Raw genomic sequence first — 18,271 nt, 5'->3', positions numbered from 1 at the left:
GCAGCCAACAAAGAACGGGGGCGGGGTGGGCCTTACCAGATCTGCCATGAAGTTAAATTGCTGGGTGGGGTTGTGCTTTTCTGTGCCAACCACCCACTCAGTGTTAGCGCCCCCTGGTGGCCAGGCTGGGCCCTTCACTTCGGCCAGATGCCTGGGACTGAGCCTGCCTTGACCATGAGTTACTAGGAAGTGGTGGCGGACTTTGGGCACCTGAGTGGGGCCTGCACAGCCTGTGCAGTATAAAAGGCCTAAGAATGGCAATGCTGTTGCCAGGCTACCACCACCTCTCCCCAGAACCACTTCCTTGGTATTCCCCACTCATACGGAGCCAGCTCCTCAGCACCCTCCTCCCTTGCAGGCAGCGTGTGGGGAGCCCAGGAGAGGCAGCACCACCCCTGCCAGCCAGCAGTAGTTGCAGCCCCAGCTCCTCTGCCGCTGCCATTCTCTATGGACACGGGGAGAAGACCCGCTGGCTTGGCACCACGCTGCCTCTGAGGCTGCAGCAGCAGCACTACCAGATGAGGGACAACTTTTTACCAAATGTATTGGGAGCTGGGGGAGTGGGCAGGGGGCTTTGTCCCTCTCTGCTCACACATTGTGGCACTCCTGCTACTGTATTTCTGCTCTTCCTCTCGCTAACATTGCAGCCCCTCATCCAGGACAATTACCCCTTGACATAGCCTAATATAGACAGACAAGGACACCATGCAACATTATTGGCCTCCCTGGAGCACTAGTAGCCTCTGGTTACATAATGTGGAACATCTTCAGGGGAGTGGGGGAGGCAGGCAATCCCAGGACTGCCAGAACTCACACATAGTACAGGCTTCCTTGCTGTCAAAATTCCAGATTGGTATGTTGCTGGCAGTTCAACCTTTTCCCCCATTGCAGCTTGCAAGCCAAAGTTGTGCCAGTGTAGATCACACAGAAACACACGCGCTGTCGGTACCAAGCTCTCACGTACAACACCTGACATTTCTACAGCACCTTTCATCCCAAAGGACCTTAAAGTGCTTCACAGACTCCATGCAAAGAGATCACTTTACCCACCACTTAAACGCAGCCTCCACTCAGGTGGAAACATGTCAGGCAGACTGCATCAGCAGCAATGCACAAGTGTTTATGGTTTTAGCTGCTTCTCTTCTTATATCAGAAGATTGGAGGAGGGGGGTGAAAAGGGAATAACAAAACCCCATCCAGTCTAGGCACCTTGCCCTACAGAGAGAGTCTAAGAACAGGTTAGTAGAACCTACATTATAAACCACCATTATTCTTTTTAAAAGGAAGGTTGGGCTCTTTTTTTTTTTTTATCCCTTTTTTATTTGAAGTTCTAAGGAGGTGAAAAGCAACTATGCAGAAGAGCAGGAACCTCAACCCCGTCCTGTCACTCTAGATCGAGAATGCAACATTTATATTTCAGATTAAATCAAAGATTTATTTATTGTGGTGCTGACTAGGCTGCAGAGAAATCAGCTGCTGCATTGTGCTAGTAAAGAATAGCTCTGTATTGATAGGCTGCTGGTCAGTCACAAGGAGAGACATGCCTTTGATGTACTCATTTCTCAGGTTATCAACTCAAAACAAACATTTCAACATTCTAATCTGCTGTCCCCACTATTGCTGGCGTCCACGAGATTAAGGAAAAGAAAACACCGCAGGGGAGACAAAGAAGGGTAGCTACAGAGCAAAATGCCATGGAGTTTGCTCAGCTCCCTTCCCTCTCACCTTTGCAAGGGGGGAACTGCCCGGTTGTTGCTCTCAATTGTCAGCTACTTGGCTGGACACTCAAAGAAACTCAGAAATACAATGAGAAATATTTCACAAATAATTATGTAATTTACACAGATGAAGAGCCTATAAAGTCCAACCTGGTCAGTCCACGCTTGGTCTGACTGAATGGGAGTCTTGGGGTACCCAAAAAGTCTTCAGTGGTGCTTAGCATTACAGTAAGTGATGGATTCTGCCACCTGGCTGCAGCAGGATGTGCGCACACACCCCATACATCTCCTTTGCAGCTGTGCTTCCAGATGGACAGAGGGAGGCTGGCAGAGGAGGCGACTGAAAGATCTAGGGTGCTGAGTTATACTGAATACTCACTGTCTCTACACTGTAACAGTTAGCTTGGAAATCAGCTCTGTTGCTGGTTAGTCAGAAGGAAAATAGAGTTTGGCAACCAACTGGTATCAGTTATTAATCCACAGGCATCTCAGAAGCAACCTAAAATTGGGTGCACAGTCGTTTACCATAGTGCTCTTGCTCATGCTGAGATCATAAGACTCCTGCACATGCTTTACTTTTCCCTCCTCCTCACTAAATATATTTTAAAATAATAGGTACGGAAGCTCCCCAGCAAAAAAATAATGGAGCAGTTTGTAGACTGGATGGCTCAAGGATCAGTAATGAGAAACAGACCCTTCCTCCTCTAGCTCAGCTGAGTTTCCAATCATGGCCAGATCAGTAATGACCGAGTCATTTAAATAGGCCACTAACAGACCTCTATTGTTAAACTAGCGGGTAGCTCTCTCCAATATCTGATGGACAACCATAGTCATTAGATAAATGAGATCATAACTGGTATCCCTTGGGCAGCCTCAACACAGATGCTATGGACTCAGTGGGCCTGAAGGCTGAACTACTGTCTCACTTTACAGGTGTAATCTCTCTAACACAGATCTGAGGCATGCTAGGAAGAGAGAGGTGTGGGGGAAGCCTGCACTAGAACTGCCCCAGCATTACCCACTGTAGGGATGAACAGGCCAGGGCTTTCTAACATTTTCAGGCAACTGTCCCAATTTACAGCACAAGTTTTGGACTGGTATCAGGCAATAACTGCTGGTGCCTCTCACCATTTGTGCACACTATAACCCTCCCTGGATGTCTGGCTGCTCCAAACCACAGACTCATGATGACAAGACTGGGGTTTGTACCAGTCCAATATGGTTCATGACTCAATGGGTAGGAGCCAGCAGCAATACACCAGGTCCCAGCAGAGAAGTTCATCACTGAAGTAGGGAGCATAGAGTAAAATTCACATGGCCTGAATTTCCAGCTCTGCTGGTACACACCCGACAGAAGATTCAGGCCACCAAGGATATCAATCCAGGACCTTCAAACTAGCACCAGGGTCACTTTAAGCCCCCCCCACACACACACACAGGGAACAACCTATTGATTCTGTTGTTTGTCTGATCATCTGCATATGCTTTAAAATGAGAAGCAGGTAAGTGCAGGACAGAGGTGAAGTAGAGACTTTCATTTATTTCATTACAGTAGCTCAAAAAGCTCTGCACTGCATTAGATAACGATGCTGACATTTCATGCAATCTCAGCAAAGCATTTATTAGTCCTATTTTTTTTTTAAATCAGGTTTGTTAGGTCTCACTCCAAGGTTCCACACTTCTCCAATCAGTACAACAGGGTATCTGCAACCTCTCTGCATGGAAAGGGTTGACACAGCAGCGTCTTGTTGGGGCAAAGCGGATCTTCTTTCTCTGTGCTCAATTACTGCCTGGCTGAGAAGGTGCTTGCTCATTCTGGCCCCCTGAAAGAACTATGGGTTAGGAGCCCTGACAACACAAAGCTGGAGCAAGATCTAAACCTCCAAAGAATCATGAAACAACATTAACAGTAACAAAAGAGGACAGTAAGAGACATTAACACACAGCGTGGCATAGGAGGGGCTCCAAGCATCCAGAGGAGAAACCATTTTAAGTTTGATTCATGCTGGCTTTTCAGGGAAAGACCTTTTAGAGGTTCTGTCAAGCTCTGTGTAAGAGGAAAGCCGACAGCTTATTAATTGACACACAGAGTGTCCTGAAACAGCACACTCCACTTGAGTGAAAGGAGTATTTGGAAAGAGTGCAGGAGGGAGGAAGAGAGAGATTAAAGAAAAATAGAGTAAATAAAGAAAAGGAAGAAAGGAAGAGGTATGAAAGAGAAAGAGAGAAAAAGAAATTAAGTGACAGAAAAAAAGAGTGATGAATAATACAAAAGGACATGCCGGACAGAGATAAGAGTAAAAAACGAAAGGCAATAAAAACCAAACACACAACCCCCAAATATCCTGGAAGCCAAGTGCAAAGAAAGAGCAAAACCCAGGGCAGCACTGACTCACTGCATTAGCTTTCATTGGCCAGATGCAGTTCAGTGAAAGCAATTAATTGCTGCCTGGTCTGAGCTCCCAGCCCATGCACTCTGCTTCAGTGAGGTCATTCTGCTCTGCATATCCATTACAGCAGCACTCAAGCACATTAGAGGAAACATGAAGACAGCGACTTTGGGAAGCAAGGTGCACTGCATTGCTCAGTGAGCCCCAGACAGACACTGAAAACTTCCTCATCCCCTGTTCATATGAATGAGGGGAGGGGAAAGGAAGGGAAACAGAAAAGATGAGTAGAAATCTCAACCCAGCCACAGTGGTTGCTAATCGCTGTAACATACAATAAATGTCAGTGCACTGCCTGAGAATAGGAGCTGTCTTCCCAAATGGAGAAGAGACGACAGCGATGGCTTTTAAAATGAGACTCAGCAGCGCAGTGGGCTGCGTGGACAAGTCACGTGACTCCGTTCCCTCCAGTGAAATACATTCACATTGGCAACAGTGGGCCCAATTTTCAGAGGTGCTGAGCAGCTGCAGCTCTCAGGCAGAAGCTGGTCCCTTGCATTTCTGGTCAGAAATAATTCTGCAATACAAGCTATGGTGACGGAGGGATGGGCTAGAGAGATGGCTAGATCTGTATTTCTCATCCCTTTCATTTTATTAACATGGACATTTGCATGAAAACTGTCTGTTTCTAGGTCACTGTAACCCTCACACAACACCCCCGTTACGTCACTCTGTGCCTCAGTTTACCCATCTTTCCTTACGTACAGGTATTAGGAGAGCTGTGCTGGAACTGGATGGTCTGTTCCATGAAAATTTAGAGATTTTGAAAAAGGTTTTATTCTGAACCAGAACAAAACCAACTCTAGATATTTTTATGGGAGAGAAAGGAAAGAAAATTTCCATTTTGGGCGACTCAAAATGGAATTTCTCTGCTTGCAGGCTCCTAGTCTGGACTGCAGGCAACCCGGCTCCCCAGCTGGCTGGCTTCCCAGGATCCTGCTAGGGAGGCAGCCAGACAGGCTGGGTGTTGGCATCCTGACAGCCCACCAGGTGGACTGCCAGAGATCCAGGGAGTACCTAGCAGCTAGCTGGGGAGCCAGGGATCCTGAGAGCTGGCCAGCCACAAAGCCTAGCACCCTAGAGAGCCCACTAGCTGGGCAGACTCCCCACCCAACCTGCCTGTCAGACATCCCACAGACCCAGGCCGCTTGCCTGGTGGGCATGCAGAGAACTGGGCAGCCCAGGGAGCCTATCTGCCAGTCACTGGTTGGTGGGATGGCAGAAAATCAGGCAGGCAGAGAGGTTTCATCAAAAGTTGACATAATCATCAAGTTCCCTTGAAACATTTTGATTCTGTGGAATCAGCATTTTCTGATGGAAAACTGTTCCGTCAGAAAATTCTCAACCAATTCTAGTTATTACTAGAGCCCTGCAAATCTCCGTATATCCCCATCCACATGGGGATATCCGCAGACCATGTTTGCAGATCACGGATCAGATGCGGATACAAATTTTGTATCCGCGTTGGGCTCTAGTTATTAGGTTTTATCATCATCTGTGAAGTGCTTTGAGATCCTTGGATGAAAGATGCCATAACAGTGCAGAATATTGTTTCTACCATTTTGGTTTAGTAGTTGTATAAGTTACTGTACTTGGTTCCCCTGCCCAGGTATGCAAGGCAGTCCGTGCTTAACTGTACATTGTAGTTCAGAGAGCGAGAAGCACATGAGCTTCTATTGCTAAATATGGATCAGTTAGCTCTATTACCTTTGTTATATTAACATACCACAAATTTAAGTTAAAAAACAAAAACAACCTAATGCCCTTGTTTCCATGTCTTAAAAATACAAAGGGACTGAGAATGGATTTACTTCATCTCTCTGTGTCTCAGCTGACCATAAAATAGGGGTAAAAGTATTCCCTTTCTTCCTTCCAAACTCTTTGGAGCAGGAATGACCTTGTATCTTCAGGCTTTTTCACAGCCTCGGGCAACCATGTCCCAAACCTGGGGATGTCCCATGAGCCGCACAGGAAGACAGAAGAATGGAGTGAGCCCAACACAAGCAATATCTTGTGCTCAGGCAGATTCAGGACAGAAGTTAGCCAATTTTCTACTAGCCAGCAGGCTAAATGAATTATCAATAATCCCTTCATTTTTTCTTAATTAAGAGGTATTTTTCAAGACAATTCACTGTTGGTTTAGTCTTTGTGGCTTCAAACTGTTGCTATGGAAATGAGTTAAGATGTCTCAAACAGAAAATTATGGCTTCTCTGTAGTTATTAACAAAAAGAGGGAGTAGATGGAGGACCTAATGGTTCTGTTGTGAGCAAACCTTAATACCCAGTAATTAGAAAAAAAAACTAGCTGAAAAGCTAAGGAACTAATAAACAGTTATAACTTGTGGGCTTTATGTCTTAGTCCCCCATCTGTAAAATAGGACTAACATTCCTTTGTCTGCCCTGTCTAGTCTGTAAGCTTGTTAACGGAGGTGTGTCTGTACAGTGCCTAGCACAATGGGGCCCTGATCTTGGTTGAGACCTCTGGGTGTCATAATAAAAATTAATAAAACAATCACCACCACCAACAGAACTGATAGTGAGAGCCTGACTAGTCTCTAGAAGCCATCAATGTGCTCACTGCTGAATATATGGCTGGGCCCAGTGCTGTCTGAGTTACAGGTGTCCTGCTCCCATTCTCTCCCTTCCCTGGAATGGGAGACCAGGTTCTACGTGTGCTGCGGAGGCAGCGAATTCAGTTTCTGGATGGAGGGAGCACCTCACATTGGCCAAGGCAACTTTGCACACCAGTTAGTCAGTGATACTGACATACTCAAGTAGAGTCCTGGATAGTCCTTCCTGATGAAAAAGATGGCAGCTGTGAAGCAAGACCTCCAAAACCAGAGGGCCATAAAGCAGGGGAAAATAGGAGGTCACAGAAGACACATTCCTCGGGGAGGGGGAGGGGTGTATATAAAGTAGTAACCTCAAACAGAATCCCCCAAACCAGGGGCCATTCCCAGGGGGAAAGTAGTACAGTGAACACCACTGGATACACCAGCCACCACTGGATACACCAGCATTAGGATCATATTAGAAACCCAGTCACATTAGCAGTATTTCCAAGCCGTTCTGTGTTTCGCTAGACAGAGCACTTGTTGTAGCTACAATTTACTAGGAAAGCACTTAAACCTCAGTGGAATGAATCCTGGTAAAAATATCTCCATGAACTCTGGATTGCAGTGAAGTTCAAGGCAGGAGGGGCTGGAACAAGAGGTGGCAATTCTATGTATTAATACAGCACCTTAGCAGCCAAACACTTCTTCTGCTCTGGTAGCTACCCTGTTAGAAAAGCATCCTCTAACCCTCCTCCCTTTATATCCCCCTCATTGCTAAGTCTGTGGTGGCCAGTTGATTTTGGCTTGGAAATGAGCATGGGCACATGCCTGAAGGGCTGAAAACAAAGGTTAATGATGACAAATGGCAATATATCAAGCTGTGGGAGGAGTAGAGGGACGCCACAGGGGTCAGAGTTTGGTCTAATGATCTGGGAGAGGGGGAGTGACAGAATGTTCATTAAATGTGTAGGCCACACTAAGTTGGGAGGGGTTGAGAACACCACGGAGGACAGAGAACAGATTATTGCGGCTTCTTGGCCAAGATCAAGTATAGCGTCACGTACACCCACTGTTCGGGGATGGACTCAGTGATCTAATAGGTCTCAGGAGTCTTTGACAGCTATTACCTAATAGCTCCATATCTCATGACTATCATCTCATGGATCTGAGCCCATTAACCATACAGTCTCTCAAATGTATCCTCATTACCATAAAGCTCAAGAGGCCATCTCCTCACATCCTATCTTTCTCACAGATAAATCCCAGCTCTGGGTCTACATGGGATCCCCTTGCCCCCTCCATCACAGCTAATTCTATACTCTTCCAGAAGCCCCTGAGAATCTGAACAGTAGAGTCAATGATGTATGAAATCCCTAGAAAATACCCCATGGGCACACTCCCCCCAACATCCCTCCCAGCACATATAAGCCGCACAGACTCCAACTTACAAACAAAATACCCCAACACGCAATGAACACACAAACACTGAAGCATATAATTCTTTAGGTGGATGCAGAAGGCGTAAGGAATTAATTCTAAATGCTACATCATGAAGTTGGGGAATCCAGCTCCACAATCCCAACAGGGACAGAGCTTGTGCATGGCAGTGACCTCTTTTGCCCCCACAGAGTTGGGGCTGGAATTTACTGCATTCTCTTGCTCCCCAGCACACCCCATCGTATATAACCCACCATGACTAATCCTCTCTAGCCCAGAGTCTCGGCAATATCTACATGTTCCTCAATAACTTGTTAAAGGGACCATGACAATATAACACTATCAAGAGAGGAAGCTTTAAGTGGAGTATGGCAAACCCAGAATTAAAGGGGCGAGCTCCTCCCTCTAAACTAGCTTTTCACTTGGGGAAGGTGAGGGGCAGTGCAGGAGAGTCCTCACTCAGTGCCAGTGAGATTCCCCCTGTGCAAACAGAATGGGGGAACAGAGGAAGACATAGCCCTGAGGCCAATGGGCTTTAACTAAAAAAAAAAATCAACCCCACAACCAAGCAAAAGCCTGGTTATTGACCAGGTCAAACCCGTCTTAGATCTTGCTTTGCTCACAAGAGGTGACCAGTTAACATCCAAATATGATATGGGTACAGATCGCTTTGAACTTGACCATAGAATAGAATGCAACTTCTGCCTTTGCTGTTCTACTAGCCAGGTTTGGAAACTAAAGCCTTTCTCAGAGGGCAGTGTGTAGGGAGACTGGTGCCTCCCATCCCGTGCCTAACAGGGCCACCAACAGGACTGGCAGTGCTGACCTCAAGTAATGAAAAATAGTAGAACCTCTTTAAATATGTGATAGTTGAGCCAACAAAATTCTGTGGTCAATCACGGTGTTTGGGATTGTCTCTGGACTTGCTACAGCATACGCTAGTGTCACCTACCACACATAACTGGACATGTCTCTCCACATCTCTGAGCTGAGGGACTCTGATCCTCCCTCTTTCTTGTTGCCCATTCTTAACACAAAGCTCTCCACATGATAGACAGGGCTTTTGGGTTTGTTCCAGCAAATTATTAAATATTTAGTTACTTCTTAACTAGGGCGTAGAATATGATGGAAGTCACTGACTGGGAAACAATTATGTTGCTCTACAGCAGAGTAAGGACACAGGGAGGAAAATGAAGGGGTGGGGGGAAGCTTTTAACTTCCCCAGAAGAATTTCACATTTTAGACAGGAATGTGCTGATGAGGCAATTGGCACCATCAGTGGGGTATTTGTTTGCTTTTGTAAATTACACTGACAAGACAACATTTTATTTAATTGGCTCCAGCCCCAGCCCAAATGCCTACACTGCAATTTTATAGCCCCCCAGTCGCCCCCTGCAGCCCAAATCAGCTGCTACAGGCCAGCCAAGGGGGTTTATTACAGTGTAGGCATACCCTTAGTGTCAGTTCTGGTGGTATTTATTTATTACACCTTTCCCTGGGAACTAGACATAGGCCACCAGTTCATTTCACACAGCCTCCTAAACAGCTATCAACTGGTAACTTTCAGTCACTGCAGACCTGGTGTGGATATTGGCCAGTGACCTAGATGGGAAGGGTTCTATATTTCACTGATACCCTGGGTGCATCTACACTGGGGTTGGGAAGAAATAATTTCCAGCTTGAGCAGACATACCCATGCTAGCTCTGATCAAGCTAGAATGCTAAAAACAGCATTGCAACCGTGGTGGCATGGGTGGTAGGACAGGCTAGCCACTCCAAGTCTGATCCTGTCTGAGACCCTAGGTATGTACTCAAACAGCTATCCCATCGCAGCTACACTGCTATTCCAGGTGAGTTATGTGGCTTAATATATTACTCTTTGTGTCATGAAACAAATACCATAAAACATACCAGATGCACAATATAGCCAAGTCAAAGCTGCTGTAGAAATCTTCATCTGCTCCTGAGCTGACTTTCTACGATTTCTAGTTATGCACCCTCTATGCAGCATTAATGTTATTTTATCATGTACATTATTAAGACTATCATAATAATACATTGCATAATAAGTTATAAGAACTGGGCCATTTAGTCATTGAACATTTTGATGGGTTACAAAATGGTCACGATAGATTGTAACATTACCCTCCTACGAAGGTACAAGTGCAAACACGAAGGGCTATAGTCTGCGCCTGAGGCCAACACTGACAACTGGCTAACATCACAATTTCACCAAAACTCCCTCAGGAAGAGACAGTTGTCTTTCCCATTGTCTCCCACTGGGGACATGGTTATGTGACCAGACTGGGGGCTCACTGAGCTCCCTTTTATGTGCTGACATTTTTATGCTTACACATTGTGAGTGGGCACAACTCCACTGGCTCCAGCAGCAGGTTTACATTATATCAGCTGAGGATCTGTCTCAAAGACATCCCTAGACCGTTTTCTATATAAAAGTCCCTCTCCTATATACTATAATTATAATAAAAGCAACATAACTAATGTTAATAGGATACTGTGACTGCAAAGTCAGAAAATCCCACAAATTAAGATTTCTCCCGTAAAATTATCCAAGAGTGTGGATGGGATGACGTTGCAAGAGAGACCTTAACTTTTGGAATTTTCTGACTCTTAGAGGCTTAATTTTGCAAGTGTTAGGATGTTTTGCATTTAGTATAACTTTTTCTTTTTAGTATTGGGGGAGAGGCATTCCAGTGCTGTTTAGCTTATTTTACGAATTCCACAGGATGCATCAGTGGAGACTTCAAAGCACAGTTATCTGGCTTGAGCAATTTACAGTCTCTGCAGCCTTCACATTTTTAACTGAGGTTCACTACAATGGTTACAATATCCTGACATCCACTCAATATACTTACATGCCCAGGTTTAAAGGGGAAGGGAAGTTAGACCATAGGTGGAGCTGTACGTCTATGCTGGCCTCTGTGCTTATACACACACCTCTGTCCTTGTGTGTGCAGGCAGAAGTGTGACTTTCCAAGCTAACTAAGGCAGACATGACTGATATGACCAATATAACATTAAGATTAGGTTAAATGAAGATTTTAATGAAGGGGTTGAGTGTCTGTATGGACAGTGAGGAAATTTAATTGCCAGGACTAGGGAGTCCACAGTCCTTTCCAGTGACATCCTGTCACAAGAGATACTAGGCTGGGAGTGCCTGGTGGAACGGCTGGGGCTCAGCCCTGGCATCATTCCAAAACCGCACTAGGGGTCACAGTTCAGCAGCAATATGGGCATCACTTGAGTTTTACATTCCAATGGGAACAAACACCATGAAATAGAGTTTTAGAATCAGAAAACCATGGCACAGTGATTTTTTTCTTCTCTAGCTGATATTCCCATGCAGAGAAAACATGTGTCCTGGTGCAGTGAAAATCAACACTGTTGAAGCATTCTGCCTCTTTAAAATCCAGAATTAGAAGAGAAATGAACAATGGTAAAGCAGTGAGAATGCTGATCCTGGGCAGTGGAATGGAATTTATCTTGGTCTGACAAAGCAGTATTTTTATCTCAATCAATAGCCTTCATTCTCATGTCATGATTAGTAATACTGCAGCGTTTGGCAGCTCCATGCAGGTGTGGCTTTCTGATGATGCATAGCCTCCGAGAACCAGACTGGATCAGCACAGCCGCCGGGGCGGAGGAAGAGAGAGAAAGACACTGCACAGTAACAAATACAGCAAAACAATTTCCCAAACAACTGAAAGAACAACTGAGTTTGTTCTAGCCATGCTGCAGGGAACACAGGAGGAAGGATTTTTCACTGCCAAATAACTGTGTTTCTTTTCATCCTATATCTCATCTCCACTTTAGTTTGCATCCTACACTAGAGGACAAGAGCACAGTATATCAGCTAACTTCGTTAGACTTCTCTGCCATTTAAATAGCTAATTGTGGCTCATTGGGTACAGTATTTCTCAGCAGAAATAAATTCCAAAGGGCTTGCTTATTAATCCAGGCAACCTACCAGTATTATCGAAAATTGTTTCAGAGCTTCATTTAGGCCTTGGGCATAGCAGAGTGTGATTTCAACTGCCGCCTAAGCAACTTTAAAAAGCAAAAATAGACAAGTATGCACACACACACAAAACCAAACATCTGTCCTCCCAGGTATGCAGACACACATATTCAATACATGGGCATCTATTCCTGCACAACCATGTTTGCCAGTGCATACAAATGTCACCAATTTAGCTTGCTTTCCCTTGTACACATAGAAGCACAAAAAAATTATGTTGGTGACGGGACTGCAACCACTGCTCTCAAAATGCATCGTCCTCCTCCTCAACAACCCTGAATTGGCCCTACTGCCCAGACTCTTGTTGGACAAATAAACATATTTTGCAAAGAAAAGGATGCTAAGGATGTGCTCAGACTTCATCTCAGTGCATCCAAGTCCTAATGCATCAAGGGCTGTGAAGCGACTCCAGACTTGCCCTTCTGATTTCCCTGAGGACCCCAAAAATATCAAATTGAATTGGGCACCTCTTCCCACATGCTACTTTCTCTGCCAATATATAATAGATTACACTTCTGTCAACCAGATCCTTAATATATAAATATATAAAACCTTACACAAGTTAACAAATTATTGCAAGTGGGATTTACCAGTCCTGCATGGGACTGTATTCATATCAGGTCTCCACTGGTAAGTATTTAACAGGGAAACACCCCTTTCCTTTTATCCTCTTCCTTTATCTATTAAACTAATTGGTTTATTTAACAGGGAGTTACAACTCACCCCCAGCAGCTCACTTAGAGCTCTGATCCATACATATTCATGATCACATACAAGGCTGCAGCTTGAAAGGGATGCTCTATGCACTGCTCTGCTGGCTTTTCTCATGGGCACAGAGCAGTGCTTAATTTGTGCCAGGGCTTGCCAGGCTGAGCCCCGGCATCTCTGGGATTGTCAGTCCATAGCCCAGCACCTCTGGGCTTGCCACATCAGTTATGAAAGTTAAAAAATTGCTTGAACCCTGGCACCTCTTTCATTACCAATTAAGGACTCGGGCAGAGTCCTCTTTTTGGTAAGGAGAATTTCTGGATTAATTTAGGTGCTCATGTTTAAATGAAAGACTAACAGCACTTACAGATCCAAACACAGCAAGGGCAAACACTGTTCAAGCTTCCTTTGCACACCTCTGATCTGCAATAGCCCAGCTGTTGCAGTCCTGTATGTCTCCTGAATACAGCCTCACCACCGCAATGAGTTATGACTTCCTGTATTGTAGCTTTGTGATATAGACAAACATCCATAGGGTACTAGGATAATTTACCCCGCCTGCTTTTACTTGTAAACTCTCTGGGATTTGAATCAAGATATCAAGAGGGGAAGGCTAGTCCATTAACTCATAAATTATTCCACAAACATCCACACCAGGGATAGTGCAATTTTCTTCTAAATCACTGTTATTTAACAGCTAATTCAGCCATCAGGGATCTTTTGCTACCTTTCACCTTTGGAGAACTTGGTTCAAATACAGATCAGGTCACAAGTAAAATGACTATGGTGGTCACTCTAGTCTTAAATGGACATTTCTCTGTCAAGCATTTCAGGATATCTGTGCCTCTCTGTTCAGGGGAGATCTGAGACTGGAAGGGAAGCAAGTATTGCAGATCAGAATGGAGGTGCATTGGCTGCACCATGTGAGGGAAGCCTTCACATACCCGCAGCATGACCAGTTCTAATGTCTGGCCAGGGCTATTAGTTCCTCATTTTCTTAAGCATTAAATGCACCAAGAATATTAGCCTGTCAACATAAACCCACTAAAATGGGAGACCCAGTAAATCTATAAACCTTCAATAAGAGATACAGAGCAGTATTCATCAGCAGACAGACTCACAAATAATTAGCTGGTTACTTCTTCTACCCAGGAATTTTATCAATGTTGTGATTTGGTGATTATGCAAGTGAGGAACCGATACCTTTATCAGACATAGCGTGTGAGAGGTGTGTGAGAGCTTCACCCACATAACCCTGCCAATGCACCAGAATCCTAATTTGCCAGGCCACCAGTTATTCCAGTCCCAGGTCTTCACATAGCTCTGTCAAAGCACCCCAATCCTGACTTGTAACACCCTCCTCTGCTCTAGTCTTGAGCAGAAATGGACAAGTATCCCATACCATACATTGGTTTTAAACATGAACAACATCCACTGGCATTTAAAAGGAGATCCACCATGCTCATTTCAGTGATAACCTATATCTGATTTATTTCACTCTTACAGAGTACTACAAGCTGAATTCTTTAGGCAGTAAGTTATTCTCAAATCAGTAACTACTGCATGAGTATAATCATTAAGAGGCAGTAAAAACTCCAACTTACCTTGGACAGTAGAAAAATAAAATTAAAGTCTGAGATTAAATACAGCTGCTTATTATTATTATTATTATTATTGACTACATTTAATTGTGAAGGTTACTAGATTAGCAGTGTCCTGAACTGAATGTGTTGAATTACTTGTAGGACAGGTTAGCAAGATTCAATCACATTAGCTGCAATGCTAGCATCCTCACACAAGCGTGACAAAAACCTCAACTGGGACCCACGGGACCACCTGTTTTTCTCCTTCCACAGCCAGAGGTAAAATCTGATAAACCAGGTATGACAGCTCTTTGAAGTGTTCTTCTGCCTTGCAGAGATGACCTGAGACCACCAAATTCATTACACTCAACAGTACATTTTGCAGTATAGGGCTTGAAGAACCATGAGGAAAAGTATTCAGATATTGAGTCAACTGCCTTCACTAAAAAAAATAATTTTACTAAACACATTTGTGGCTATTTATTTCTGGATCAAGTCATTACCAAACCTCTATTAGCATTAGCCATGGGTTTAGCCCATTCCCCTCTGTTTCTGTCCACAAGGTCATAGAAATTAGAGCTGGAAAAGAGCTGTTCAGTCTTCTAGTCTGCCCACAACCTTCCTGAGAAGACCATCAATGAAAGCAGGATTGTATCTAGTTGTTCAATTCTACTGATAGCAGATGTTAGTTAATATGTTCAGCATATAAGTAATTTAGTCTTATTTAATTGGACAATTGTCTTGCATTATATTTTGGGCCAACTGGACTTTCAGAGCCAATATTTTGTAATGATACATAATGGTACCTAATGAGCAAATTCATAACGGAAACCTTAACATATAGACTTGGCTCAGTCTTTATGTCAAACATGTAATAGCCAATTTGACTGGTTACATTTATGAATCATATACTCTTATCATATGTATGAAACACTATAAATCACCATTCCTATTGGTTATTGAGAGCATATGTAGGTACACATACCCCAAAACTTCTAATATGTGTTATTTATTCAAAGGTTAAACTGCAAATGTGCATAATCCTTTGCAAATATGGTATGTCGAGGCTGAGTCAATAATCTGAAAGAAATGAGGAACTCCATCCTTTAGCGTCTCTGATACTAAATGTTTCAGGAGTGAGAAATGGCATTTGAGAGCAAAGAATAAGCTAAACAAGTGTCATGAGAGCAAAAATCAACCCTTTTCTAACTTGTATTACTTAACCAAATTGCTTTTCCTCCTGATGTAATAGCCACTAAGTGAAACTATTGCTTCTCCCAGCCCCCACAGCTATAGATCTGCCATCCTTACAACCTCTGAGCTTTTTAAACACAGAAAAAGATGTCACATCTCTGTTGAAAAATACTCATGCATTTTCCCCGGTGATCTACAGGTGCTCCTAAACAGAGTGCTGCATAAACACAAGTGAAAGGAAGTCCCTGATTCTGCCTCCTCCTCCTAATTACTAAGCACTGGCAAGGGTATGTAGGGGGCTCCCTCTTTTGTGACCTCAGAAATGACTTTTAGAACAATTAATATTTACACTGCAATCCAGCTCAGACCTCAGAGAAGCAGCTATGATCCTTTCTTCTTAGTTAACCTTGATCAACATTAGCAAAAAGATAAAATAAAATAGTTTATAAGGAAAACAAAGAAAGAAACACACCCTCCTTTGTGCTGACATATATTTATGAGCAGCTAGTGGTTTAACAAGCCAGGGTCCGCACAGAATATGGAAAGCATCAGATGTATATTTAAACAAATCCCTAAAACTACAAGTTATTAAAGTCTAATGCATTTCCCTTCCAAGGTAACCCTGCCCCTATGCTGTCTCCTCTGGAAACTTCCTTATAACACATTTTTGTGCCTGTGATCAGGTTTTCAGTTCCCTGCAGCCTCCACCCTGCACAGACAGAGAAATCTACACCTGTCCTCCTAAAAATAAAAAATGCATGCGGGGTAGCCCCCCAAGCTATTATTTCTCCTCCTACCCCAATCTATCACTTACCACGTTTTATAAACCTTTTATTTAAAGAAAAACAGCAGGAGAGAAAAAGCGATTTCCCATGTTTGGCTTTGTTTTGACACCTGGGTTTTGCTGCTTTCTTTGCACGCATAATTATTTCCATTCGGCTCCCTCCTACTTTTCTCTCTCTTTCTGCTCTTGCTTTTTTAATTATTTTGTCTGTCATTTGCTGTCTGATCCCGCCATCCGGAAACCATTCCTGTGGATCCAATAGTATAATGAATGAAAAGGAAGCAGCAGAATGTGGAGCCGCTAGGATCAAACAGCTCGGGTGTAATTATGTAGAGGCAGTAACTGAGCAGGGGGACACGTCAATAAAAACGCCACCGTTTGTCTGCAATATTTTCAACCTCACACATTCACGCTTGCTCAGCTCATCCTAATGCACAGGTCTGGGCACCATGAAGGTGCTTATTAACACAGCCCAGCAGCACATCGGAGCCTCCTATAACCTTGCCAAGCGCACCGTTGCAAACTCATTAGAGCACTTGGGAACGGCTTTGTTTTCATCGAACGATGCAGCGAGTTGCCCTTGCTGCAAAGCTGCTCCGTGCAACAAATGCCTCTCCTTCCCTCTAAATAACGGTCAACATTTGCAAAGGGAGTTGCCACCTTCAGCCCAGCTCGCCCTACCCCCGTGCAATCTAATGCAATCAGGTGGTGCTGCTGCCTAGCCTAGCCTAGCCTGTGCACGCACTGTTCTGGCTTCCATCTCCCCGATGCCTGCTGGTCTCTAGCTAATGCAAAATTAAACACGTTTTCAAATGAAATCATTTATTTTTTCCACAGGCACAGTACTTGCTCAGCTCCCTGGCTTTTCGAAGCCTGCCCAGTTGTATTTAAATCCCCCCCCCCCAACAACAACAACCAGGGAAGCCCCATATATTTTACAGATCCATTTAGAGTAGAGATTGCAATGCTCTCATCGGCAGCTCTTTCGCACAGGTTTCCCCGCTGCACTCCTTTTTGGTTTTCAACGGCCTCCCCTCCCCGCCTCTAGGGTGGACCTCATGCTATTCGGTTTTAGGCTACAGACTCACGTCTCGGAAGCGGTTCCAGTGTTTGATCTTGCCGCTGTATTGAGAAATGGAAGACAGCCATTGCTCGTCCTCCATAAAATTGCCTGGATGGTCTCCGTCTTTACCCCCTTTGCTGTCCCCTTCCGCCAAGGCGACAGCCAACAGCAACAGTGGCACCAGACAACAGCCTGGGGCTCTCATCTCTGATCTCGGTCTTTTTTTCTCCACCTCTTGCAAAGCAATTATTTGTCTTCTTCCCTCTCTGGTCTCGCGATTTAGGGAGAGATGGATGGTGGATCCTCAGTGGAATGTGACCTGATTATGAGATGCCCTGCTCTGAAACCCCGAGCTCGAAGCACAGATAGGATGACAGCGTCTGCGCCAAAAGAGGCTGGCTTAGTCACTGTAGCATCAGCATCACACTTGACATCATACCTGTTAAACAGGAACCCACCCAGAAACTACGGGCTATGGTTTCAAAGTGAGTGTCGAGCCCAGAGACAGCGCGGTCACTAGCCCCGCTCCAAGGGAGGAGGATGCAGGGCACAGGGCTGTGCGAGCCCCGCGAGCGAGTCAGGGGCCGGGCGAGCGGGCACGACAAAGGCCCTGGGGAAGCACATACAGCTCACGCTGCAACCCAGAGCAGGAGGGCGCAGACGGGCTGCGGCTCCCGCTAGCCCAGCGAACCGTGTTCAGTGCCTGGCCCGTAACCCTAGGCTGGGTCCTGGGAAGAGCTGCG

At 44.7% G+C, this 18,271-nt stretch overlaps 1 protein-coding gene across 1 annotated transcript in view; it reads right to left on the bottom strand.

Moving 5' to 3' along the window:
- SPOCK2 (SPARC (osteonectin), cwcv and kazal like domains proteoglycan 2) overlaps window positions 1-18,028 on the bottom strand; it is a 49,623-nt gene extending 31,595 nt beyond the window's left edge. Inside the window, exon 1 of the mRNA XM_024201865.3 lies at window positions 17,554-18,028. Within this exon, the coding sequence (XP_024057633.1) occupies window positions 17,554-17,733 (180 nt within the window). The 5' untranslated portion in view covers window positions 17,734-18,028. The remainder of the gene's footprint in view (window positions 1-17,553) is intronic.
- Between the last annotated feature and the right edge of the window lie 243 nt (window positions 18,029-18,271).

Source organism: Terrapene carolina, unplaced genomic scaffold (assembly GCF_002925995.2).
Source record: "Terrapene carolina triunguis isolate 2854851 unplaced genomic scaffold, T_m_triunguis-2.0 Scaffold95, whole genome shotgun sequence".
Lineage (NCBI taxonomy): Eukaryota > Metazoa > Chordata > Testudines > Emydidae > Terrapene > Terrapene triunguis.
This window is presented reverse-complemented; position numbering and strand designations above follow the sequence as displayed.